Below are 27936 nucleotides of genomic sequence, written 5' to 3' on the forward strand. Positions count from 1 at the left end.
CAAAGTCCCATTGAGAGCAATCGTAAAGCTGGGACTGGTAATGCATTCCTTGATCCATGAAATGAACCTAGCCGAAGCTCCAAAGCATTTAAGACAACAAAGAATATAATCCCAGTTCAAGGAATCATAAAGCTTTCATTAGATCCACCTTGAGAGCACACCTAGGACTGCCCTGCTGCTCCAAAGCATTTGTAACGTCATTTTTATCCTTACAAATGAATGTAAAACAAAATAAATAATATGAATAAACTCTTTAAAATTTTACAACTTAGCATAATTCAATATAATTCTAAACAAATTTCTTTATTTAGAGTGAATTATAGAGTTAAATAAAATATAATTCTAATCACATATTTTAATTTAAAATATTCAATATCATTAAATTTCTAAATTCTAAATAATTAAATCTTTATTAAAAACAATACCATTTTAATCAAATCTCCAACCTCATATTAATTTACATATACTCTGACATTTATAACCCTAAAAGAGGTAAAAGAAAGCTACGGCCTCCAAGGAAATTAATAAGAGAAACAATAGTACAATAGAGAAGCATTAATTAACTGTTATGATCCTAAATAGTTGATAATAGTAATATAGCACTTCGAGGGGCTAATCCTCCACACACATAAGCACACGGCTCTATGGTTAGACTTCCAATCGTATCTTTCATTTCTGCTCCAGGTCTGTTTTGTACAAGATAATAACATAACTGCACAGTTAGTGGGGCTGTTCCCCACTAACACACAACTACCCAACTTCTAATAACTGCAACATAAACTACCCATTACTCTACTGGACTATAACAGTCCAGTTGCATGTTCTAGAATCATGCGGAGTAGGATTAGGGAATTACAAATTACAATACAGATATATAAAAGACAATTACAACCTTATAAACACCCTTGATTACAATAATGCCCCTGACCCAGCTGGAGTGCACTCCCATCTGCCTGCTGCCTAGAAGAAGACGTGGCATTCATCTAGCTTCTTGATCCCTGGTATCAAGCAAGTTGTCCGAGCGCAGACCACCCATCCTCGGCTAAGAGTATTAGGGAAATACACATAACACAGCCTTCTCCATTAAAGGACCTTGCCCACAAGGTCCGGAAATCGCTCCCGAAGAATCTCCAAATCCTCCCAATTGGCGTCTTCTTCTAGCGTTCCTGCCCACTGGACGAGAACCTCCGTCCCTGCTCGGTTCCCCTTTCGCACCAATCTTCTGGTAAGTACCCTTTCTGGTTCAGGAGCTAGGGTTCCTTCGGGGGTTAATATGGGTAGTGCAGTAAGTGGGGATATGCGGGTTCCAAGATGTTTCTTGAGGAGAGAAACATGGAACACCGGAAAGATTTTAGAATTTTGGGGGAGATCGAGCTTGTAAGCTACTTGACCGATTCGGCTAGTGATTTGGAAAGGACCGTAATACCTAGGAGACAGCTTGAGGTTTCTTCTTAGTGACACCGATAATTGCCTATATGGGCGAAGACGGAGATAGACCCAATCTCCGATTGCAAATTCCCTGTGGGTACGGTGCCTATCAGCATACATCTTCATCCGTGACTGTGCATCCGCCAAATTTTCCCTAATTAAGGAGAGAATAAACTCTCTACTTTTTAGGGTTTCTTCCACTGCTTGAACACTGGTGGTGTTAGGTTCGTATGGTAGGATACGAGGAGGAGGATACCCGTAGATTGCCTCAAAAGGTGAAAGTTTTGTAGAAGTATGCTCGGCAGAATTGTAGGCCCATTCTGCTAGGGAAAGCCACTTTAGCCAGTCTTTAGGGCGATCACCTGTGAAACTCCTAAGATATCCCTCTAAACCCTTATTCATAATTTCCGTTTGCCCATCAGTTTGGGGGTGGTAAGCTGAGCTCAATAGGAGCTCAGTGCCACTCAATCGGAATAGCTCCTTCCAAAAATTGCTGGTGAAGACCCGGTCCCTGTCGCTAACTATGGTCTTGGGTAAGCCATGAAGCTTAAAAATGTGGTCCAGAAATAGTTGAGCTACAGAACTTGCTGTGTAAGGGTGAGAAAGAGGAATAAAGTGTGCGTACTTGCTAAGCCGATCAATCACCACCAGTATTACATTCTTCCCCGCTGAATTTGGCAGCCCTTCAATAAAGTCCATACTAACCTCAGTCCACATCTGCGATGGAATTGGAAGAGGTTGTAACAGCCCTGCAGGGTGGATATTCTCCACCTTATTTCTCTGGCAAACATCACACTCCCTGATGTATTTGCGGATGTCTCCCTTCATTTTAGGCCAATAGAACTCCTTCTTTACCTTTGAGTAAGTTTTTTGATTGCCCAAGTGGCCAGCTAACGGACTACTATGAAACTGTTGCAGGATTTGTTGCTGAACTGGAATTAAGGAGCCCAAGTGGAGTCTACCTTTGTAGAAGAGGATCCCATTCTGCATGCTGTACTTTGCTGGATCTAGAGATTCTTCCTGGAATTGCTGTAGTAGTTGTTGGAGCATTGCATCACTCGGGTAAGACTTCTTAAGCTCCTCTAACCAATCTGCCCTGATTGAGCTTATTGCATGTAATTCTAACTCCTGCACTGTATTTGATTGATCTATAAAATCTGCATTGCTGTGTGTTGGAATTGATGTATGCCCACTATTTGTTTCTTCCCCTGCCCTAGCCTTCCCGCTAGTTTCCTCTGCTGTCATTGCTTCTTCTGCATTAGTCTCATTGTTGGATACCCTGGATAATGCATCTGCAGCTTTGTTTTCCCTCCCCCTTTTGTATTCCACCATAAAGTCGTACCCTAGGAGCTTAGAAACCCACTTTTGCTGGGCAGGTGTACCAACCCTTTGCTCCAATAGGTACTTTAGAGCTTGCTGATCGGTTCGTACCACAAAAGACTGTCCCAATAAATAGTGTCTCCATTTCCGAACTGCCATGACCAAGGATAATAGTTCTTTTTCATAGGTGGATAGGAACAAGCTCTTTCCTTTCAATGCTTGGCTCAAATAAGCCAAAGGCCTCCCATTCTGCATTAAAACTGCCCCTATTCCAGCCCCAGAGGCATCACACTCAATAATAAACTGCTTGGTAAAATCTGGTAGGCCTAGTACGGGAGGGGTAGACATTAACTCCTTAAGATGCTGAAAAGCTGCTTCAGCCCCTTCATTCCAATTAAAGGAAATTTTTCTTCAATAGAGCGGTTAAGGGTGCTGCTACTCCTCCGTACCCTTTAACAAATTTCCTATAATATCCAGTTAAGCCTAAGAATCCCCTTAGGGCTTTTGGGGACCTAGGATTTGGCCAGCTTTTCATTGCCCCAATTTTAGTAGGATCGGCTTTAACTCCCTCTTCTGAAATGACATGGCCTAAATAATCCACTTCTAAACTTCCAAAAGTACATTTAGATGCCTTAGCATAAAGGTGGTGGACTTTTAGGGCTTCCAGGACCAGCCTTACATGTTTAAGATGTTCCTTTAGATTCCTGCTATACACTAGGATATCATCAAAGAAAACTAACACAAATTTTCTTAAATAAGGCCTAAACACTTCATTCATTAAACCTTGGAAGGTAGAGGGTGCATTGGTTAGTCCAAAGGGCATTACTAGGAATTCGTAGTGCCCTTCATGCGTGCGGAAAGCAGTTTTGTGTATGTCCTCCGGTTTCATTCGAATTTGGTGGAATCCGGACCGAAGATCTAACTTAGAAAAAATTACAGCTCCAAACAACTCATCTAACAATTCATCTATATTAGGAATAGGATACTTATCTTTAATGGTATCCCGATTGAGAGCCCTATAATCGACACACATCCTCCAACTTCCATCCGCTTTCCTCACTAGTAACACCGGAGAAGAATAGGGACTTTGACTTGGCCGAATAACTCCTGAACTCAGCATTTCCTGCACCAATCTTTCAATTTCTTCTTTTTGGTAGTAAGGATATCGGTAGGGCCTAACACAAGTAGGTTTTGATTCATCCTGTAAAAGGATTCTGTGGTCATGACTCCGGAATGGGGGTAACCCTTTAGGCTCCTGAAAAACCTCTGGATATCCCTCTAGAAGCTCCTGGATGGCCGGGTGCATCAGGTGTTTGGTCTTCATCACTGCAGCTTCCATCAATTGTACCCAAACTCCCTTGCAATCTGCACCGGTCCCCTTTGGCATGTTCTCCCTGGCTTCCAGCAAATCAGGGGCAGGAGATAGCCCCTGCAGGATCACCTCTCGGTTCTGATATGGGAATTTCATTGTTAGGGACCCGAAATCCCATAGAACTGGACCAAGCATTTTCAACCAATCAACCCCCAAAACCACATCACAGCCACCTAAAGGGAGAAGATGCAGTGTTGCTGTAAAGGTGCATCTTTGCAGGAAAATGGATACTGCCGAACAGTGTCCATGGCAAGGAAGGGTGGCTCCATCAGCCACCATGACTGTTAGATGCCCTTTTTGATTCACTGGAAGTTTTGCCCTTTTTGCCACATTGGGGTCCACAAAACTGTGGGTACTCCCTGTATCGATTAAGATCACCACCTCCAAGGGACCTACTTTTCCTATAACTCGCATTGTGCGAGGAGTTGGAGTTCCTGCCAAGGCATATAGAGTAATGCCTAACAACTCACCCACCTCCTCCTCTTCTAGGGACACTTCACCGTGCGACTCCAGCAACCCTTCATCCAAGGGCTCCACTTTCTCCTCCCATTCAATTCCTTCCAACACGTAAAGTCTGGGTTTATTGCACTTATGGCCAGGCTGGTATTTTTCGTCGCAATAATAACACAACCCCTTTTCCCTCCTCTCTTGCATTTGGGTAGAGGTTATTCTTTTCACTGGAAGGGTTGGTTTTCGGTTGGGATTATTGAAATAGGAACTGTTGGGGGTTGGATGGGGGTTAGTAGTTTTAGTAAGGTTTGGTGGGGGTGGTAATCTTGGGTATGAAGAAGTAGATGGCCAATTTTGGGTTCTAGGGTTGCGGTTCCTCCTATAAACCTCCTGTTCCTGTAACCTTGCTAGTCCAAAGGCGTTTGGAAGGGTAGTAGGTTTAAACATGGACACCATAATTCTCAACTCTTCTTTGAGCCCACTAACAAATGAACTCACCCGAAACTCCTCTGACAGTCCAGGAATCCGGTTGGAGAGAACTTCAAACTGGGATTGATATTCATCCACAGTGGAAGTTTGCTGCAACTTAGTGAATGCCCCCGCTGGATCATCATAAGCCGAGGGCGCGAATCTGATCTTTAGGGCTACCACAAACTCTTCCCAGCTTCTGACCGAGCCGGACTCCATCAGCCAATTATACCACTGCAGTGCCTTGCCTTCCATGTGGAAATAAGCAATGGGAACTCTCTGGTTTTCCGCAATCTGGCCATAAGCGAAGAATTGCTGTGCTTTTAGTACCCAATTATTCGGATCTGCCCCATCAAACTTGGGAAAGTCTAAATTGACACTTCTAGGATTAATTCCCCCACCCTCAGGAACAGTTGGTATGAAGCCCTCTGAAACCTTCGGTATGAGAGAAGTTGTAGATGGTGGTACTGTTTCATCAACCTCCCCTTCCTTCTGACCCGCGGGAGTCTTGGTTCCACTGGTCTCTCCTATCATAATGGTCTTCTCTGGTGCTCTTCCCGCCACTGCATCTAGGATAGCACGCAGTTGCTCCTTGTTTTCTTCATGATTTTTAGTATACACTTCCTGTTGCTTGTGAACAGTATCAGAAAGTTGAGATAACTTCTGACTTTCCGCCTTGCAATCTTCTCGCAGCTTGGCCAAGGATTCGGCTAGCTGTGCCACACGAGTACCCTCAGCCATGGTCGCAGGAACACGGCTCTGATACCACTTGTTATGATCCTAAATAGTTGATAATAGTAATATAGCACTTCGAGGGGCTAATCCTCCACACACATAAGCACACGGCTCTATGGTTAGACTTCCAATCGTATCTTTCATTTCTGCTCCAGGTCTGTTTTGTACAAGATAATAACATAACTGCACAGTTAGTGGGGCTGTTCCCCACTAACACACAACTACCCAACTTCTAATAACTGCAACATAAACTACCCATTACTCTACTGGACTATAACAGTCCAGTTGCATGTTCTAGAATCATGCGGAGTAGGATTAGGGAATTACAAATTACAATACAGATATATAAAAGACAATTACAACCTTATAAACACCCTTGATTACAATAATGCCCCTGACCCAGCTGGAGTGCACTCCCATCTGCCTGCTGCCTAGAAGAAGACGTGGCATTCATCTAGCTTCTTGATCCCTGGTATCAAGCAAGTTGTCCGAGCGCAGACCACCCATCCTCGGCTAAGAGTATTAGGGAAATACACATAACATTAACGCAGTGCACTGGGCTAAGGAAATTAAAAAGGATTCAAACTCATTTATATCGCGAGTTGAAATGACAGGCGGTGGTTATAAAAGTGGGACAAGAAAAGAGGAATTGTCATTCTTCACTCAATTCTGCTATTAAGATCGCACCGTCAAGGAATTTTTTGTTTTTGATTTTTTCTTTGAACAGTGTGCGAGGGGCATGCAGTGTGGATAGACGAAAACCGTGGGAGGAATTTGGGAAAAACCGTGGGCGGTAATGGACTCAAACAGCTTTTTCTAAAGAACAAAAAAAACCCGAAAAAGCTCTTCTCTCTCTCGAAAGTTTTCTTCTTCATTTTCTCTTCAGTCCCCGGAAAAAGGAGCACGATGTCAAACAGTCTCCCAAATGAAGTTATCACCGAAATCCTATCACAACTGCCCGTGAAGTCGGTGATCAGATTCAAGTGTGTTTCTAAGACATGGTGCTCTCTCATCTCTAGCCCCCATTTCATCGCCACCCACCTCAGCCGCGCTCTTTCCAACCCCCAATACCCATCCAACCTTGTGTTCCACCATTTCGACCACCCATTCAAGAAAGACTGATCCCCTGCCATCCGCATCCACCTGCTTTCTCTTGATGCAGAAGTACAAAAGAGAAGTTTGGTCACTCAAGAATTTGATGTCAGTGACAGAAAAGATCCACCAGATTTCATAATATCGCGTTGCTCGTACGATTGTATGGAAGTAATTGGTTCGTCTAACGGCCTATTTTGTCTCACTAGTGGTTTTGATTTATACGTTCTCTGTAACCCTTGTATTCAAATAGCCATATCCGTTCCGCACCCAAATATTGGCCTTTGGGGATTTGAAACCGAAACTCACGGCTTTGGGTATTGCCCCAACACTGACGATTACAAAGTGGTGAGGGTTGTATATGTCGAAGGCACCACTCATTCTCTGCTTGAGATTTACACGCTTCGATCCGGTGCATGGCGCTCTTTTAAGGCCCCCTGTTCTCCCTACAACTTTATTATAGAACCCTTCGGCCCAACCTCATTACGTAATATTTTTTTTAATGGGGCAGTCCACTGGCCAGCTCGCACTCCAGATTTCCAGCACAATTTTATCGTGTCGTTCGATATGGAGGATGAGGTGTTTCATGAGATGGCTATGCCAAAAAGTTTACAAGGCGGGTTGGGAATAGAAGGGAGTGCTTGAAGCACAGGAAGCCCCTCCAGCTCTCCTCCATCTTCACACCGTTGCTCCTCCTTCCTTCCATTATATATTTTCATTCTCACCGATATCTTAACTTCCCTAACTAATAATTAGACTAATGCTAAAAGCAAAACAACAAGCTGCAGCCGACAAAGCACAAAGCAACATGCGTAAAGACGGACAGCTTTCGTGTATTCGAATGATAGGACAAACAAACTGGTGGGTTTACGGTAGAGATGGACATCGAGTAGGAGAGGTCCTTTTGGACTTGGCCTTTCCCACTCATGCCTCTCACAAAAGATTCTCATTTTCTAAGCATTCGAAGAAGGTATGATGGGGCCCCTGGTCAAACGGTTGGTTGCTTTTTCTTTCAGTGCCTTGGTGTTTGTCTACACCTCTCTCTTGTCTGTTGATGCTGAAAACTGTTGATGCTGATTCCGGCCGGTGACGTAGGTCCTGCTATAGGGGAGAATGTTCGACTGACCTGCGAATACAAAGAACTCACAGTGGGTTTCCCCAGTGGTCCTCCTCCGACGCCCAAGTTAGATGAGGAATTTTTAGAGAGAAAGAGAGTGAACTTAGAACTTGTATATCCAAAAAAACTTAATACCTGGACCTTTCTATTTATAGGGGGTTGCCCCTTGAGGTTAGGTGGGAATATCCCGGCTTTAAGGGAACAGCGATTCCCTGCGCATAAACAGGTCCCAAGTGTACTCTTGGCAGTGATAGGCAGGTGGGCTCTTTAATGCTAGAGCATGGCGATCCAGGAAATCCCTGATCTTCGGGGGTTCAGCCACCTAATCGATCTCCTTTATCTGTACTGTCATCATTACCACTTGTCGGTTATCGGAATACCCTAACCGACCACTTGTCGGGCACCTAACCGACCACTTGTCGGGCACTAATCTAGGGAAGGTGGTTCTGTCGGTAGTGACGCACCCGACAACTTCCGCTCGGGTAGGTTATCTTATCAACAGTTACCCCCCAAGTCTTTCGTCTCATGCTCTGAGACGAGAGAGTTTTGAGCCTCCCAATCTTTGTTTATATGGCAACCCCGATTACCGACACCGAGAGGCTGGGAGCCTCGGGCTCGTGGGATAGTGTTTACCGAGAAGAAAGGCGCGTCATAATTTTTGAATTTCGAATTTTGAATTTTTGGGCGTTTGCCGCCCTGCCGCCAGCATTTAAAGCTCCTGACGCATCGACTGCCGCATCCGGAATGGTAATTATTGCTGTCGCCTCGAAATCCAAACTGAATCTAATGACCGAGTCGATTGGATTTCCGGTCGTGGGAACTGTTTTTCCCACTATGGACAGCTTGGGCTTCCAGGTTGCAGGTACCGGCAATCTCCGGTTTCAGCGAGCCCTATAAAAGCCTCTCACTTTCTTCTATTTTTCATTTCACTTGTTGTTTCCGTTCTTTCTGCCTTTCTCCTCTTTGCTTCTCTTTTTCTCTCATCGGTGTACCAGACACCTCTTTAGTATGCCTCGTAAGAGCAAAACCAGTACCTCCTCGGTGTCTGTCCGGGCGGTCGCCGGGAACGTAGCCGGGCAACACGATGAGATTGCTCCTGGGGCCCCCCCCGTGGCACTCATCCCTCTTGAGAACCGCCATATCTCGATCTTCTCCGCGCAGAGCGAATGGATTTTACGTAGGAACTACGACATTGGCAGATCGGTTCGCCTGCATTTCCAGAACCAATCGGCGTTGCGTATCTCGGACGGCGACGTTACCCTCTATGAGAGGATGTTCATGGCGGGTTTGAGACTCCCGTTTCCCGAGATTGCCCGAGAATTTTTGCTCTACCTGAACGTTGCCCCGAGTCAGATTTTTCCAAACTCGTGGAGGTATCTCTTCGCGTCATTCATACTCTAGCGGACGGTGATCGGGTCTAGGATGTCGATTCCGCAGTTTATGAATGTGTACTGGCCGGGCATGGATGCCGAAGGGATTGTCAAGCTGCGGACCCGACAAGGTCCTTCATTTATTTTCCTGAAACCCGTCTATTCAAATAACAAAGATTGGGAGAAGCAAGTTTTCCGGGTGTCTGGTGAGTGGGAATGTTCCCGGTCAATGCAAATTGCTGAATCTCAAAGGATCAGCCGGGAATGGAAGGCCCTGGACAGTAATTTGGCGAACCCTCCCGAGATCTCTGATGCCGAACAGGAGGAGGTTACCCGGATGATTGACTTTTGTAACCGGCACCACAAAGTTGAAAATGATTTTGACGTGATCGTCACCGATAAGTCATTGAACGATCACCTGGGCTACAAGATCCCCGAGAATAAGGTCCATTTAGATCGAACCGGGAGGCCTAAGTCCACGAAGAGCAAGGCTCCAACGGCATCCATCCCGCCTGTTACTCAAGGAGGGACTTCGAGGACTCGGGACCCACCTTTGCGGGCCACCGGCGCCGAGGGCTCCCGAGCGACGGCATATACCGCTTCCCCTCGTCGGGAAGAGAGGACGCAGGAAGCTTCCCAGGCTCGGGGGTGCGATACCTCGATTGTGGCCGATACCGAGGCTCCCTTATTCCGAGAGGCCGGGGGAGTAGTGATAGAGATGGGCATACCGGATTCTCCTTCGGCGACAGGGGCCAATTCGTCCGAGGAAGCAGATGAAGGCGACCGAGAGGAGACACCGGATGCTGAGGTCCAAATGGAGGCCGACCCGCCTGAGGCTCCCGACGGGAGTCCCAGCCACGATGCCCGTCCAGCCAGCGCCTCCTCGGTGCCTGTCCGCAACCGCAAGGGTGTCGGGACGAAGCGCAGGGCCGACGATCTTCAAGAAGGCGGGGCCGCTAAGAGACCTAACGTGGAAGAGGGGGACGACTTCTTACTCAACGAGATCTCCCTCGCAGCTCAAGACTTCGGACTCCCGGAGTTCACCTGGCGGGGTGAGCCCCTTTCTCCCCTACACCCGACTGGTGAGACCCGAGTGGGGAGTGGGGCCTCCCGAGAATCTCCGCCTACAACCGATGCCCCTGCGTGCGGGGAGGGGGTTGCCGAGGCGATCGAGGTCCCTTCCACTGGCGTCCGCGCGGAAAACGTTGCCTCGGATACCGAGGTTGATCCCCAAGGCGAAGGGTCTGAGCGATGCACGCCCCCTGACCCAAGTGCAAATGCTGCTGCGGACGAGAGTTCGGAAGAAACTCCTGTTCCGAGCACCTCGGGAGCGGGGTTTGACTTCATGGGTATCCGTCTGCTCGGCGATCCTTTGGAAGCGCTGGCCTCCGTTCTTCCTGACGATCTTTTCCGAGACGTCGGTAGGACCACGCCTTTTAAGTTTGCCCAGGACATCGTTGAGTCCCAGATAGCGGTACCCTCTTCTTGTGTCTTTTCTTCTCTTTTCTTTTCCTTGGCCGTTTCTAACCTTTTCCTTCGATCCAGGATTCTCTCCGATCCGTCGCAGCATTGTCTAACTTCCTGGAACACATGCGAGACAATCCCGACGTAGAAATCACTCTTCGTTCCCAGATCACCCGACTCGAGCAGACCGTGGTATCTCAAGGCGAAACTATTGCCGGCTTGACCCAAGAACTGGCCGACTTGAAGGAAAGATACGCGGTTCTTCAGGCCAGGGCGAGAGTTCCCGAGGAGAGCACGACCCGTGTTCCCGACTCTACCCCCGTGGCCGGGGAGCCAGTCGGTGCTCATTCCGAAGTGGAACGCCTTTCCGGGGAGCTGAGTTCTATGAGGGACGAGAAGTTGATCCTTGTCGCTGACCTTAACTCGGCGGTCCTAGCTAAAGAAGCCTTGGTCGTTGAGAAGGACGCAGCATTGGCTGAGAGGGAGGCTGCTCTGGCCGCTAAAAGCGCCGCTCTTGCCGAGAAAGACGCAGCCTTAGCTCAAAGGGATGCGGCTTTGGCGGAGAGGGACGCAGCCTTAGCCGATAAGGACCAAGCCCTGAACGATCTCGGCCGTATATCAACCGAGAAAGCAAAAGTGTCAGAGGCCTTGGGAAAAGCCATTTCTGAGAGAGAGGTTGCCGAGGCCGACAGGGATCAAGCCGTTGCCGAGAGAGAATCCGCTCTCGAGAAACTAGAGGGGACAGAAAGTCGATACCATCGAATCCGGAGGAAGTACCGTCATTACAAGGCCAGAGTTAGGAGACTCGCCGAGCAGTTGTCTTTCATCCCTTGGCTTCGGACTAAAGCCTGGGCATTCGGCTTTCACATCGGGTTTGAGAACTTTCGAGCTCTGGTCCTCCGCTCGGATCGGCTGCAAGTGCCTTACGAGAGTGTGAGTTCCGACTTCTTGTCGCTCCCGAGTTCCTGTTAATCCAAGCTAGTGGATCTCGGCATCGAGTACTTTCCCGACGTTGCCGACTGGAGCAAAGACGCTCCGAATCCAGAGGATGCCCAGGCTGGAGAACCCATCCGGGATGATGACTCGGGGAACGACCATCCCAGCGACGTGTAGGCGTGTGTGTTTTGTTTTGTATTATCTCCTTTTGAGCACATTAAATTCATGGATTTTGAGATTGCTGAGAACAAAGAAGTTTCTTTCCTTTTATTTCTCTTTTGAAAACAAGGAAGTGCTTTTAGTACCGACTTCATTGCATACCAGGGGTTGTTTGCATTCCATCCCCCCTAAATAACTAAGGTAATAGTTGTGATATTACGTTAGTTATTTTTCATTAAACTATGCCGAGTTACCCCCTATCCGAGTGAGGGTAACCGAGAGGTTTTTAACTTACCCCCTATCCGAGGGAGGATAAGAAAAATTTTTATGCCAAGTTACCCCCCTATCCGAGTGAGGGTAACCGAAAAGGTTTTAACTTACACCCCTATCCGAGGGAGGATAAGAAAAAATTTTATGCCAAGTTACCCCCCTATCCGAGTGAGGGTAACCGAAAAGTTTTTAACTTACCCCCCTATCCGAGGGAGGATAAGAAAAAATTTTATGCCAAGTTACCCCCCTATCCGAGTGAGGGTAACCGAAAAGTTTTTGACTTACCCCTCTATCCGAGGGAGGATAAGAAAAAATTTTATGCCAAGTTACCCCCCTATCCGAGTGAGGGTAACCGAAAAGTTTTTAACTTACCCCCCTATCCGAGGGAGGATAAGAAAAAAATTTTATGCCAAGTTAACCCCCTATCCGAGTGAGGGTAACCGAGAAGTTTTTAACTTACCCCCCTATCCGAGGGAGGATAAGAAAAATTTTTATGCCAAGTTACCCCCCTATCCGAGTGAGGGTAACCAAAAAGTTTTTAACTTACCCCCCTATCCGAGGGAGGATAAGAAAAATTTTATGCCAAGTTACCCCCCTATCCGAGTGAGGGTAACCGAGAAGTTTTTAACTTACTCCCCTATCCGAGGGAGGATAAGAAAAAATTTTATGCCAAGTTACCCCCTATCCGAGTGAGGGTAACCGAAAAGTTTTTAACTTACCCCCCTATCCGAGGGAGGATAAGAAAGAATTTTATGCCAAGTTACCCCCCTATCCGAGTGAGGGTAACCGAAAAGTTTTTAACTTACCCCCCTATCCGAGGGAGGATAAGAAAAAAATTTTATGCCAAGTTACCCCCCTATCCGAGTGAGGGTAACCGAAAAGTTTTTAACTTACCCCCCTATCCGAGGGAGGATAAGAAAAAAATTTATGCCAAGTTACCCCCCTATCCGAGTGAGGGTAACCAAAAAGTTTTTAACTTACCCCCCTGTCCGAGGGAGGATAAGAAAAATTTTTATGCCAAGTTACCCCCCTATCCGAGTGAGGGTAACCAAAAAGTTTTTAACTTACCCCCCTGTCCGAGGGAGGATAAGAAAATTTTTTATGCCAAGTTACCCCCCTATCCGAGTGAGGGTAACCAAAAAGTTTTTAACTTACCCCCCTATCCGAGGGAGGATAAGAAAAATTTTATGCCAAGTTACCCCCCTATCCGAGTGAGGGTAACCGAGAAGTTTTTAACTTACCCCCCTATCCGAGGGAGGATAAGAAAAAATTTTATGCCAAGTTACCCCCCTATCCGAGTGAGGGTAACCGAAAAGTTTTTAACTTACCCCCCTATCCGAGGGAGGATAAGAAAGAATTTTATGTCAAGTTACCCCCCTATCCGAGTGAGGGTAACCGAAAAGTTTTTAACTTACCCCCCTATCCGAGGGAGGATAAGAAAAAAATTTATGCCAAGTTACCCCCCTATCCGAGTGAGGGTAACCGAAAAGTTTTTAACTTACCCCCCTATCCGAGAGAGGATAAGAAAAAAAATTTATGCCAAGTTACCCCCCTATCCGAGTGAGGGTAACCAAAAAGTTTTTAACTTACCCCCCTGTCCGAGGGAGGATAAGAAAAATTTTTATGCCAAGTTACCCCCCTATCCGAGTGAGGGTAACCGAAAAGTTTTTAACTTACCCCCCTATCCGAGTGAGGGTAACCGAAAAGTTTTTAACTTACCCCCCTATCCGAGGGAGGATAAGAAAAAAATTTTATGCCAAGTTACCCCTTATCCGAGTGAGGGTAACCGAAAAGTTTTTAACTTACCCCCCTATCCGAGGGAGGATAAGAAAAAATTTTTATGCCAAGTTACCCCCCTATCCGAGTGAGGGTAACCGAAAAGTTTTTAACTTATCCCCCTATCCGAGGGAGGATAAGAAAAAAAAATTTTACACTCATTCGTATGTAGTTTTCTGCATCTCCAGACATTCTATTTAAAACATTTGTGCTTACAAAAGGAAAACAACAGGGAGTTCAACCGGAATTACATGTAGTATTTCTTCAAGTGTTCTGCATTCCATGCCCTTGGGACAGGCTTGCCCTCCCTGGTCTCCAGGTGATAGGCTCCTCTGCTGTGACATTTGACTACTCGGTACGGTCCCTCCCACTTGGCGTTGAACTTTCCTTCGACCGGGTCCCTTGTCATTATGTTAAGCTTTCTCAGTACCCAGTCCCCGACTTTGAACTTCCTGGGATCAACCTTCTTGTTGTAGTATCTGGCCACCCGAGCTCTATAAGCTTCGTGCACCGCCTGCACGTTGTCCCTCCGCTCCTGCAACAAGTCCAGGCATGCACTAATCCCCTCCTCGTTCCGTGTCGGATCGTAGTGTTGGACTCTGTGGCTCGGGGACCCAATCTCCACTGGTATCACTGCTTCGGCTCCGTATGCTAGTGAGAATGGGGTTTCTCCGGTCGGGGTTCTAGCCGTGGTGCGATATGACCATAGAACTTCAGGGATATACTCCACCCATAGATCCTTCCGTCTGTCCAACTTCTTCTTCAATGTGGCTAACAGGGTCTTGTTGGTAGCCTCCACCTGGCCATTTGACTTTGGGTACATAGGTGTTGAGTAATGGTTCCGGATACCGAGTTCGGTACACCAGCTACGGAACGGTTTCCCGTCGAACTGTGCTCCATTATCCGACACGATAGAGTAAGGAATTCCGAACCGACAGATGACTGACCTCTAGAGGAAGTTTATAACATTGTTGGCGGTGACGGTTGCTAGGGCCTCAGCTTCCGCCCACTTTGTGAAGTAGTCAACAGCCACCACCAAAAATCTCTTTCTTCCCTTTCCGGATGGCATCGGACCGACCAAGTCCACTCCCCACTTAGAGAACAGCCAAGGTGACAAGACCGACGTGAGTTTCTCGGGCGGGTTCTTCATCACCCGGGCAAACCGCTGGCATTTATCACAACTCCGGACGAACACCATAGAGTCCCGAGTCATTGTGGGCCAGTAATACCCGGCTCTCGCAGCCTTGATGGCCAGCATTCTTCCCCCCGAGTGGTTCCCACAAACTCCTTCGTGAATTTCCCTCAGCACATAGTTGGCCTCCGGAGCCGAGAGGCATTTCAGTAGGGGGTGTGAGTATCCCCTTCTATACAGCACGTCGTCCACCATCGTGTAGCGTGCAGCCTGTAGTTTAACTTTATGGGCCTGCTCTTTGTGACCGGGTAACTCTCCGCTTCTTAAGTATTTAATTATGTCTGAGGCCCATTCGGGTTCCGGTTCCCTTTCTCGGGCCGCCAGCACCATACGTAAACCCTCGTCAATCGATGGGTTGGGTTGAACCAGTACTTGCCGCTTCATTCTTGCGATTTCTTGGTCGGTCGCGGAACCAGCCCTAGCCAGCGCGTCCGCTTGAACATTTCTTTCGCGAGGGATCTTCGTGATCGTCATAGTTCTGAAGCTAGATTGTAGGTCATGTACTTTTTCCAAGTATTTAGCCAGTCGGTCTCCTTGTGTGGCAAACTCTCCCGAGATCTGACCAACGACCACTTGCGAATCGCTCCGGATTTCGACATCGAGGGCCCCTACTTCCCGAGCGATTGCCAGGCCCGCCAGCACCGCTTCGTACTCCACCTCGTTATTGGTTGTGGCGAAGTCCAATTTGATGGCATATTGGAACTTCTGCTTCTGTGGGCTCTCCAATATTACTCCCACACCGCTGCGTTGGCACTGAGAGGAGCCATCCACATGGACTATCCATGGCGGATGCTGCACTGGGTCCTCGGGCTCTGGAGTATTGCAAAATTCAAGGAAGAAGTCGGCGAGTGCTTGGCCCTTGATCGCCGTTCGGGGATGGAACTCGATGTCGAATTGCCCGAGTTCCACTGCCCAGTTGACCAGCCTACCCGACAGGTCCGGTTTTTGGAGGACTTTCTTCAAGGGGTACTCAGTTAGTACTCGGATGGCGTGCGCCTGGAAGTAAGGCCTCAGTTTCCGGGCAGACACGATCAGGGCAAATGCCAACTTTTCTATCCTTGGGTATCTCTCCTCCGCTCCGCGGAGTGCTCTGCTCGTGAAGTACACCGGCTTCTGCACACCCCTCTCTTCCCGGACAAGAGCTGAGGAGACCGCCGAGGGTGATACGGCCAAGTACATATAGAGGACCTCTCCTTCCACCGGTCGACTCAAGAGAGGGGGGTTCATCAAATATTCCTTTAGATTCCTAAAGGCCTCGTCGCACTTCGAATCCCACACGAACGCCTTCTTCAGGATTTTGAAGAAAGGTAGGCACTTGTCGGTAGACCTTGAAATGAATCGGTTCAAAGCCGCTATCCGTCCGGTCAGTTGTTGTAATTGTTTCGTGGTTCTCGGGGGTTGCATTTCTAGCACCGCGCGGAATTTCTCGGGGTTCGCCTCTATGCCCCTCTGGGACACCAAATATCCCAGGAATTTACCGGACGAAACCCCGAAGGCACACTTAGCCGGGTTCAACTTCATTCGGTAACGCCTTATCGTATCGAACGTCTCCTTCAGGTTGGAGATGTGATCCCGAGCCTCCACGCTTTTCACGAGCATGTCATCAACGTACACTTCCACATTCCGGCTCATCTGCTTCTCAAACATCCTGTTCATCAACCTCTTGTAGGTAGCGCCCGCGTTCTTCAGCCCAAACGGCATCACCTTATAACAATACAGGCCTCGGTCGGTGATGAAAGAGGTCTTCTCCTGATCTTCTTCCGCCATTTGTATTTGGTTGTATCCCGAGAACGCATCCATGAAACTCAGGAGTTGGTGCCCAGAGGTTGAATCGACAAGGAGGTCTATGCGGGGCAGTGGAAAGCTATCCTTTGGGCAGGCCTTGTTCAAGTCGGTGAAGTCCACGCACATTCTCCACTTGTTGTTGGACTTCTTTACCAGCACAACATTGGCAAGCCACTCAGGATAGTTAACTTCTCGGACGAACCCTGCTGCCAACAACTTCGACACTTCATCAGCTACCGCCTGGTTTCTCTCGGGGGCGAAGGTCCTCCTCCTCTGCCTCACGGGTCTGAAGCTGGGATCCGTGTTCAACCTGTGCACGATGATCGAGGGATCGATGCCGGGCATGTCTTCATGATTCCATGTGAAAACGTCTCTGTTTCCCTTGAGGAACAAAATTATCTCCTCCTTTAGTTTCTCGGGAAGTTGGGAGCCAATCTTCACTCTCTCACCCGGACCTCCGACTTCGAACTCTTCCAAGTCCTCTGTCGGCTCCAGGGACTGTAATTGCTATTTCTCCTCTTCTGCAGTACTTTCTGCATGGCCGGCCTTCAAGGTGGTGATATAGCACATGCGGGCAGCCCTCTGGTCTCCTCTAACCACACCGACTCCCGAGCTAGTCGGGAACTTCATGCACAGATGGGGTGTTGAAGTTACGGCCCCCAAATCATTCAAAGCTGGCCTCCCCAGGATAACGTTATAAGCCGACCGCCCTTCCACCACTAAGAATTTTACCATAACCGTTTTCTCCTGGGGGCTAGTTCCTGCCATGACCGGTAGGTCAATAGACCCGATCGGGAGGACCTGTTCCCCGGAAAAACCGACCAAGGGACCCTTCACTGGGACCAACTTCCCTTGTCCTATGCTCATCAGCTCGAAGGCTGACTTATATATTATGTCGGCGGAACTTCCGGTGTCGACAAGGACCCTGTGTATCTTATGATTCGCAATGGCTAAAGTCACCACCAGAGCGTCCGAGTGGGGGAGCGAGACCCCAACAAAGTCCTCATTCGAGAAACCAATGAGTAAGTCCTCATACTTCCTCATTTTCGGCGGTCTCTGGACCGAGTATATTTCGAACTCTTTCAGGTGCCTCGCATAAGCCTTACGCGCGGCACTTGAATCACCTCCTCCTCCAAAACCGCCCGATATCGTATGAATCTCGCGGAGGTTTTCCCGACCAGGCATTCGCGCTTGGCTCCTGCTTCTTTCTCGCCTGTCTCGGTCGGCCGGTCGGTAGTTAGGTTCTCTATCACGGTCCCGGGGGCGCTCCATTCTTTCTCTAGGCTCTTCCCGATACCTCCGCGGCTGGTTCCTTCGTTCCTCGGGCTGGGGGTTCCGATCAAACCCCGGCGGACCCCGTTGACCCGCCAAGAAACGGACTAGCTTCCCGTTCCGGATAAACTTCTCAATTAAGGCCCGTAAGGACCTGCAATTCTCTGTGCTATGTCCCTTCGACTCGTGGAAAGCGCAATAGTGGTCAGCGGTCCTCGGGTGGGGAGTTCCGACTATCTCCGCCGGTTTCTCATACATGGGATCCACTTTAATCGCCGCTAGGACCTCTTCGATGGGCGCGTTGAGGGGGGTCCAGTTGTAATCCTGGAATTTCTTCTTGACCCCGGGTTCCAATACCTCTTGCTTCTTGTGGAATTCCTTCTTCTTCTTCGACTTGTCCCCCTGATTAGAGGTTTGGCCGGTTGTTTTTCCGAGCAACGCTCGAAGAGTCTCTTCTTGGTTAATGAACTCCTCCGCCCTCTCCATGAACTCGTGCAAATAACTAGTCGGCTTCCGAGCGAGGTCAGCCATCAGCGGCCCATCTTTCCTGATCCCCTGATAGAGTGCCGAATGCACAAACTCTTCGGTGAGGCTCTCGGTGGTGAGTCTTGCCTGGTTGAAGCGCTGGAGGAACTCCTTAAGGGACTCATCTCGCCCCTGTTGTACTGACATCAAGGTGCCTGCCGGCTTCTTTCTTACAACTCCCGCCATAAATTGAGTTACAAACATTTTTCCGAATTCGTCAAAGCTTTGTATGGACTTCGGGGGAAGCCTTCTATACCAATCCCTGGCATTTCCCGACAAGGTCAGCGGGAAGGCGCGGCACGCCACCTCATCCGGGGTCCCCTGTAGCTCGAGATGAGCGCGGTAGTTGTCCAAATGCTCCACCGGGTCCTCCTGCCCGGTGTAGGTCTTGATGTCGGGGACTTTAAACTTCTCGGGGAGGCGGAATGAGGCCACCCGGTCAGCAAAAGGGGAAGCCGACTTCTGGAGCAAATCTCCAGCTCTAGATGTGCTCCCGCTATGCTGGTGCTGCACCGCTTCTGTCAGCAGGTCACACCTCTGCTCCAGCTTCTCAATGATCTCCCTGAGCTTTTTATCCATCCTTTTCGACGTCCTGTTCTTCCGAGGTTTTTGATCCACGGCATTATGGTTCTTCCTTCTTTCCTTCCGTCCTCCCTGACTGCTCGGTCGCATTTCCTCATCCTGCTCCTCTTCCCCGACAGGCTGCGGGGTTGCCGAGTTTGAGTCTTCCCCCTGTTGTTGTTGCAATTCTGCATTCTTCTTTTCCAACTCGTACATCTCCTTTTCCATCTGAGCTATTCTCTCATTGAGGATCTCCACTGTGGGAGACGGCCTTGAGGAAGACTCTCCCCCCTCCGGGCGCTCTCTCATCCTGTCCCCCCACGGGCCCCTCAGTGCTTCCGACCTTGTAGTCACCATTCCGGATTCGCAAGCAAGCTTTGCCAGAGCAACGAGCGGATTCCCACAGACGGCGCCAAACTGTTGATGCTGAAAACTGTTGATGCTGATTCCGGCCGGTGACATAGGTCCTGCTATAGGGGAGAATGTTCGACTGACCTGCGAATACAAAGAACTCACAGTGGGTTTCCCTAGTGGTCCTCCTCCGACGCCCAAGTTAGATGAGGAATTTTTAGAGAGAAAGAGAGTGAACTTAGAACTTGTATATCCAAAAAAAACTTAATACCTGGACCTTTCTATTTATAGGGGGTTGCCCCTTGAGGTTAGGTGGGAATATCCCGGCTTTTAGGGAACATCGATTCCCTGCGCATAAACAGGTCCCAAGTGTACTCTTGGCAGTGATGGGCAAGTGGGCTCTTTAATGCTAGAGCATGGCGATCCAGGAAATCCCGGATCTTCGGGGGTTCAGCCACCTAATCGATCTCCTTTATCTGTACTGTCATCATTACCACTTGTCGGTTATCGGAATACCCTAACCGACCACTTGTCGGGCACCTAACCGACCACTTGTCGGGCACTAATCTCGGGAAGGTGGTTCTGTCGGTAGTGACGCACCCGACAACTTCCGCTCGGGTAGGTTATCTTATCAACATTGTCCATTCATGACAAGATAAATAATGTCATTAATCAAATCAAAGAATGACAACTAGGGTAATTGGATTCTCATGCTATCGCTTTCAAAGTGTGCTTATTCTTCTGGCAGCCACTGCTAGCAGGAGTGTTGACGCATGTGCATTGTAACTGTTTTTGGTGAAATCTTCAACTGCCTCCCATGACATCTCACCAGCTCTGGGTTTTTCACCTCAGTTTGAACCTCATAACAGAATATTTACTTCTAAAATACATTGAACCACGATCTAAATCCACCAGTTCCATAAACTGGCCGGTGAACATCTTCTCCTAATCCAGCACTCCATGTGAGAGAGTTTGTCTTCTTCAGGCTAAACAAAAGGCAGTACTCCAAAAGTTCATAGACAAATAGTTGAACTGCACATACACATGAAATTAAGCAGAACCAGAATGCTACGTCTTATCAGTCGGGGCTGATCCTTGCACAACCCACTCACATGAGTGGGACTCACCCACTCAGATGGGATTCACCCATGTGAGTGGTTAGCAGCAAGCTTTTCCCTATCAGTCATATTAGAACAAGTGGTTCATGCATGTTCTCTCAGGCATAAAGAGTAATGAGAAATGCTACTATAGAGGCCATTTGTTAGAGCGGAGCAGAGTGAAGTGGGGTTTTCCAAAATAAGTCCGTACAAGTTACATAGACACATTGTCAAATCATGTAAATTTGTGTCTTGATCATACTTACTCTTTTTTATTCCATATTATTTATCATTATTGTGTGCGCTACGGTAACAAGAAGTCGTAATTAACCTTCTCATCAACAAGAACATGCCGTTACATCAAGATGAAAAATTACTTCATGATATATGTGAGAGCCTACTTCAACCTATTTCACTGGATAAGGATCAAAGGCAAGCATTTCGTGGGCTTTTGAGGTCCAGATGATGGCTAAAAAGCAGATTCATGTTTAGAAAAAATAGAAAGGGAAAACAGGTTGAAATAGTTGACATACAATATTGCACAACCAAGTTTTTAAGCATCCAATGCTTGGAGACATTCAACCTCTTCAAGCATTTCCTCAACCCTACTGCTGCGTTTTAATTCAGCGATAAATCAGTACCATTATTTCAAAAAATTTAAATAGATGGAAATTTGTAATTAAATGGGATGACCAATACTCCATGGACTTCACTTGAGTGGGGCCAAGAGAGTGACAACACTTCAGAAGTTTCGAACTCCAATCCTCCAAAAATAATATCCCTAAAGCCGCAAGCTTAAACCACTTAACAATGGCGTTTACACTAAGATTTAGCTTTTTCAAGTTGCTCTGTGATGAAATCAAGCTATACCCACAGTTGATTTGTTTGATATTTATTTTATTTATGAACTTGTGGCCAAAATCTCCATCTAAAGAGAATTTGAGCAATTTGAACTTGTTTATTTGTTAAAGTCTGGATCAAATAGTAGAAGAGTAATAATTATTCTGACACCAAAATTGATAAAGTCCAATTTAAACAATGTTATTGTTCTAAAATAAGCAATATTTTGGTGTATGCTCTAATATGGTGAGGAACATCGAAATCAGACACTCACGAGCACTCGCACGTACGTGGCAGTGGGCCCTCTAAGGACTTAGCACGAAACATCGAAGTGATTATATCATAATCATTATTTTTGAACAGTCATAATCATACAATCTGGTGATATAAGTCACAAGATGCGTCTAAAGTAGATTAGATGGTTAGATCTTACCCCCAAGTAAAATCAACTATAAAAATCATGTTAGTATAAAAACCACAACTTTTTATTAATTTTTTTTTTAAAAAAAATATCCTCATTTTATTTCAAACCTGTGCTTGGGTTTAAATGCCTCATAGGGTGAATTATTGTATGAGATATCATGTAAATTAATTATTATTTTTCGCTCATAAAATATCACAACACAAACAAATTTTTTTTTTTTTTTTAAAAAAAAAAAAAAAAAAAAAAAAAAAAAACGCATAGAAAGGGTAGAGAAAGTAAATGTTAGGTGTCTTAAATAAGTAAAACCTTAAAAGAAGTACATTTAATGTTGAGGCACCATCTGGTCATTACAAATAATCAAACACAAGGCACCTTTAAATAATCTTAGAAATAGGAGGAAATTCCAAATCCTAATTGTTAATATTAGTAGAAAATCCTAATAAAATTAAATAAAGACTCATAATCCTTAATAGATAAGGGTTCTTAATAAAACATAAAAACTCAGTAAAACCTTAATGAACAAAGGGTTACTAAAAGTAAATTCTTTTAATCTCCTAATTTTTATCAATTTCTTTTAATAGCAAGAAATGCAATCTTAATAATGATACCCCATATAGCTGTGCTTAATCTTTGCTGGTGATGATATTGATGACGACAATAATAGTGGTGTCTTATTGCTTGATTATGCTGGTAGATCGTAGTTCGTACCGATTGCGCTTATTGCCTGATAATGCTAGTGGGTGGTGACGGGTGCGCCTATTGCCTGTTGATGCTGGTGGTGACGGTGGTGGAGGTGGTAACTCATCACCTGGTGGTGCAGGTGGAGCCGGTCCAAGGAGGGGCGCAGGATTGAAAACCATCATAGATGCATCTTTTGGCAAAATCTTGACAGCTACCCATCGAGACTATATATAAAAAGAAATAAATGTAAGTTCAAGTATACCTATAATAACAATTATCTTAATTAATCATACCTCAATTTGATTCAATCCCAATTCCCGTGGGCCACATTTTCGCACTCTAGTAAGATTTACGCGATATATAACCATATACCAACCGATCTCCCTTTCTCCACGGATGTATGCATACATGGTACCATACCCATATGCCTCCCCAAAATAAAATCCAAAACCAAGACGACAAAAACGGTCATGGATAGCATGTTTTTTACTAATTTTTTTCCAAAATACTTTAGTTCCGCCAATCTTTATGGCATTCTTTTCACCAGTTGGAGGCCCTTCAAGCATCACAAAGTAGTACTTATCACAGAAACGATAGTCCAAAATTTGGAATCGCCTTCTCATCTCATCTATATCAACGGGCAATTCGCTTCGATCGTGTAATTGGTGAACAAATGGATGAGGAAATAAATTCCGCTCATGACGAACCACGGGGTATACAAAATCTCGAAGAAGACAATCAGCTGAAGGCACAAATGCGTGCATACCTAAACAAATTAACAATAATTAATTGAAAGTAGGACAAGTTCGTGGATACTAAACAAAAATTCAGCCATTGAAAAAATCCAGACCATGTAAACAACTACCCAAGCAACATCAGATTATTATTCCGGAGCCAACAATGCAGTGGTGCCTTATTACCTGATAATGCTGATGGTGGTGGTGGCAATGCTGCTTGGGGCACTGGATTGAAAATGTTGAGATGTAGACATTTTGAAAAAATATAGACAGCTTTCCACTGTAACTATGTATAGACATAATTAAATTTAATTACAAACATACCCATAATGAACAATAATTATCTTATATATTAATAATTAACTCGAAAACAATTTATACCTCAACTTGATGCAATCCCAATTCAACTGAACCACATTTCAGCACTCCCTGTGGATCTACGTGATATATAGCCATACACCAATTGGTGACACGTTTTCCCTTTATGTAGGCGTACATAGTTGCCTTCCCATATGAATATCCCGATTCACGGATACGGAATTCATCACCTGTTTTACTCCAAAACGTTTTAATTCCTACGATCTCTATCGCATTCTCTCTACCAACCAGAGGCCCTTCTGGCATCACGAAGTAGTACTTAAGCTGGTCCGAACATTGGAATCTCCCAGTCATCTCTTTTAAATCGAGTGGCAGCTCGCTTTTATCATGTAATTGGTGAACAAATGGATGAGAAAATAATTTTGGTTCACGACGAACCAATGGGTATACAAAATCTCGGAGAAGACAAATATCTGAAGGCAGAAAACCGTACATACCTAAAAAATTTACAATAATTAACCGAGAATAACACAGGTTTATGTATATCATTAAACAAAAATTAAATGATAAGCAAATTTAATAAAATAAAATTAAACAAAACCCACTCCATAAATTCAACCTAGAAAAAATCCAGCCATATAGCAGCTATTGCAAATTTAGATTATGGTTCTAACCAAAAACCTAAATCAACAAATCTTTTCAAACTTATAAGCATCCCTAGGAAGAAAGCCTTTCATGCCTACAAATCAACAATAATTAACCAGAAATAAAGTCTCAATGGATAGCAACTAAATAAAAGCTAGGTGCAAACCAAATATATTTGTTTTACAATCTAGCAAAAACTATTGCGCGAAAATCAATCCAAGAAATAACTTTATATAAGACTTGGAATTCGTAAAATTTTTGGGCATGGTATGATGGAGTTTTTTCAGATTTTGGCCAAAATACAACAACAATGCAAATTCTCACAATAATCTTCATTTTAAAGGTTTGTTGGAGAGAATCCTCTCTCTACATTCTCCACTCTTCCCTCCTCTCCAATTCCCCTTTCCCTCTTATTGACAATCTCTTAATAGTATTCAATGTCACCTCAAACACTCAAGGAAAGTTGTAGGAGTTGTCTGTTTCAACACACCCACAACATTTTGTTCTTCCAGTTTTCCTATAGCAGCATAGGAATTGGATAAGACCATTGTGCTATTCTTTTCCTTTGATATCTACTTGGAACTCACTGTTGGCCTCCTTATAGTTCTATCAAAATAACTATTTCACCCCACCACCTTAAACAGTTTCTGATGTTAAATTATATTTGGCCCCCACTTGAATCATGCATCATTTTAGCATCAGGTCTTCGTGAGATTTTAAAAACAAAGATGTTTGGTTTTAAATTTGTAGTTTATGCTATTTTTGGGTGAAGAGTTTTTGCTAGGCAGTGCGTTAAATAGAAAACGAACATCCCGAAAACCAATTTCAGATTTCGGCTTCCACCAAAAACTTCTCCCAAACACCGATTCTGCCAAAAACCACTCGACGGCGGCGTATGTGTCTCCTCTGTCGATTAGTTTTAGTGATTTTCTTTTTCGTTTTGCTCTTTCTAATTAGGTTGTTCATTTTGTATACTTCTTGTGTACTTAGGGGTGCCTCACGCTTTCAATGAGATTGGTCTTATTCCTAATAAAAAAAAACTCCTAAAACATACGAAGCTATTGTGGATAGAATAAGATGTGAGATTCAAGCTAGAATTATGGTAAAAGGAAGATTTAAAGTTTCAGTTGTTAATGAAGAGTTAAGCCGTATGGCATATACTTGACAAGGAAGATTTTGGTGTAATTGCTTGGTCGTGTTTAGGTTTTAAATTGAGTTTGTTGTAGTCTCTCTTTTGCTTCTGCAGTATAGGCTCTTTTTCTGTAGGTTGTTCGCTTCAGAGTTTGGTGTTGGTAGAGGTTGTTTTCTACCTTGGTGTAGATGAGTTCCAGTTTTACTGGAGGTCGAGTTTGTTTTCTACCTTAGTGTAGATGTGTTCCAGTTTTTACTGCAGAGTTTTGTAACTTTGTGATCTTTTTGAGCTATAAAAGTTTTCTTTCATCAAAAAAATAAAACAATGCATGATTAAGCACATGGTAAACATTGTATGTTTTCAAAGCTTATCCAAGACATATGCAAAGTTCCCCCCCCCCCCCCTAACACACAATTTTTAAAAAATATAACGGTGTCTTAAGCCTTCTTTTTTTGGTTCCAAAATATATATTTCCAACAATACATCCAATAATATTTTCCTTCGAAACAAGCCAAAACTTAATAAGAACAAAATTTTGATTAAACAAAAAAAATTATCCCATCAAAGCAACTGCAAGCAGAGTATGAAAATTTGATTCACTTTTCATTAACCCAACAAACCAAAAACACATTCCAGCAGAAAACTGGAACTCTAAACTCAACAAAACACCCAAAAGGCCAGTCAAGACAGCTGCCTAAACACCAGAACAAGCAATCTCTACAGCAAAAGAAAAACTGTAGAGACAACACCAACAAGCCAAAAGAAGCCAGAAAAACATAACCAGGCAAAAACAACCAGAATACAAATCATACAACCAATACCAACAGCCATTTTGTACATAACATCACAAATCATAAATCAGAACCCATAACTAAATTACAGACCAAAAACTAAAATTCCCAATGACATCAAGGAACAAAAAAAATACCCACTCAGATAAACTTGTGTCTGTGCAAGAGAAAGAGAGTAAAATATTGAACCTGTAGTTGAATAGGTATGCTTGAGACGGCTAGGATACGAGCACTCTCGCAGAAAAGACGAGCACAAAGATCAGTTGGGAAGAGGACGAGCGGGAAAACCCCTTGCCGGTTTAAGCCTCAGAGCCCCCCGTTGCAAGTGGGTTACCCAAATGGCTCTGGAAAAAAAAAAAAAAAAGAAAAAAAAAAGTAGCGTTTCCGGTGAGCCCTCGGATTATATGATCCAACGGCCAACGAATCTCTGGTCTCAGCGGTTGTCAGTGATGCTGAGAGCTCAGACAGAAAGCATTGATTTAGATACTGGGAACCATATCAGGCGCCCTACTCGACGGAAAAGGATCCTCTCCAATAGGGCCGGCTCTAACCCTAAACAAGGACCGCCTAAGGCCCCGAGAATAATATTTATAATAGTAAAAATAAAAAAGAACAAGGTAATAAAAAATAAAAAAAATGCCTATTTTTCATTTTTGCAATCAGAGGGAGAGGAAAAGGGGAGGGGGGCAAACGATTTTGTCAAAAAAAAAAAAAAAAGTGCTTTTTAGCGAAAGAAATTGAGGTACTGATCAAGCATTCAGAGTTTGTCTTAATTAAAAAAAGAATCGAATATCTTATATCCTGCAAGCATTTACTCTCACCCAAAAAACGGAAAACCTACACCCAGTTCTGTTTAACTCAAAACAGTGATACAAAACTACAAACAAAATAAAAAATTTGCAACCTTTACATACCTGTTGCTTAGGACAAGAATAACAAGTGGACGTCGTCAAGAAGTCGTCTCCTCTCCCTTCAACGAAAATATCAAAACTCATTAAAGAAAATACGGAAAAAGAAAAAGGATCCATGTTCTTCAGGAAAGAGAGAGTGTGGTGGGTTTTTTATCAAAAGGAATAATAACTGGTAGAAATGCAAGGGAAATGGGAAATAACAGAGGAATTTTACTGACGGGCTCTTAGGAGAGGCCCTGGCTCTCAAGGTACACTTACGATTACACTCTCTCAATTCAAGTCTGCATTTGCATTTCCTCTTACTGTAGCACTCTATTTATAGATGCTCCTGCTGGAATCAATCCAGCAAGGTGTCATCCATTCTCTCTCTCTTCTAACAACCTTCTAAAACAGAAAATGGAATCTAGGGATAAAAGAGTAAATGAACAAATAACTAATTATTCTTCTAGAACATTTGAGAATAGTCCATACGCTGAGTCACCAGCTGACTCACATTCCCTGACCTTCCAACCTTTACCACCACTCTCTGTCCATGGCTAGAGGTAAGCATGGCAGACCCGTAACAGAGAGCCAAACCTCAAATCAAATGGCGTTGATGGCGTCGGCTGAAGCACAGCCGCACAGATGCAGTCTTGGACTCTTGGCAGTCTTGCAGAACAGATTCAACAGAATGCTCGTGTCGTCGAGTGAGGCCGGAGGCGGAAGAAAACTATTAAA

The 27936-nt window shown here is 45.2% G+C and overlaps 1 protein-coding gene across 5 annotated transcripts; it reads right to left on the bottom strand.

Moving 5' to 3' along the window:
- On the bottom strand, positions 1 to 27936 carry LOC133867838 (uncharacterized). Of its 5 annotated transcripts, none has more exons than XM_062304601.1 (8): positions 27796 to 27936; positions 27223 to 27278; positions 26498 to 26652; positions 23804 to 24119; positions 23606 to 23708; positions 22979 to 23451; positions 22713 to 22909; positions 1 to 208 (listed from the first exon to the last, which is right to left on the bottom strand). In XM_062304601.1, the coding sequence occupies exons 4-8, from the start codon at positions 24092 to 24094 to the stop codon at positions 139 to 141; spliced, it is 1134 nt and encodes a 377-aa protein (XP_062160585.1). In that variant the 5' UTR covers positions 24095 to 24119; positions 26498 to 26652; positions 27223 to 27278; positions 27796 to 27936; the 3' UTR covers positions 1 to 138. The 5 variants fall into 5 exon arrangements, with proteins under 5 accessions (XP_062160585.1, XP_062160584.1, XP_062160582.1 ...); XM_062304600.1 differs by having other exon boundaries at positions 1 to 172; positions 23804 to 24237; XM_062304598.1 differs by having other exon boundaries at positions 23804 to 24237.

This window comes from Alnus glutinosa, chromosome 5 (assembly GCF_958979055.1).
Source record: "Alnus glutinosa chromosome 5, dhAlnGlut1.1, whole genome shotgun sequence".
NCBI classification, from domain to species: domain Eukaryota; kingdom Viridiplantae; phylum Streptophyta; class Magnoliopsida; order Fagales; family Betulaceae; genus Alnus; species Alnus glutinosa.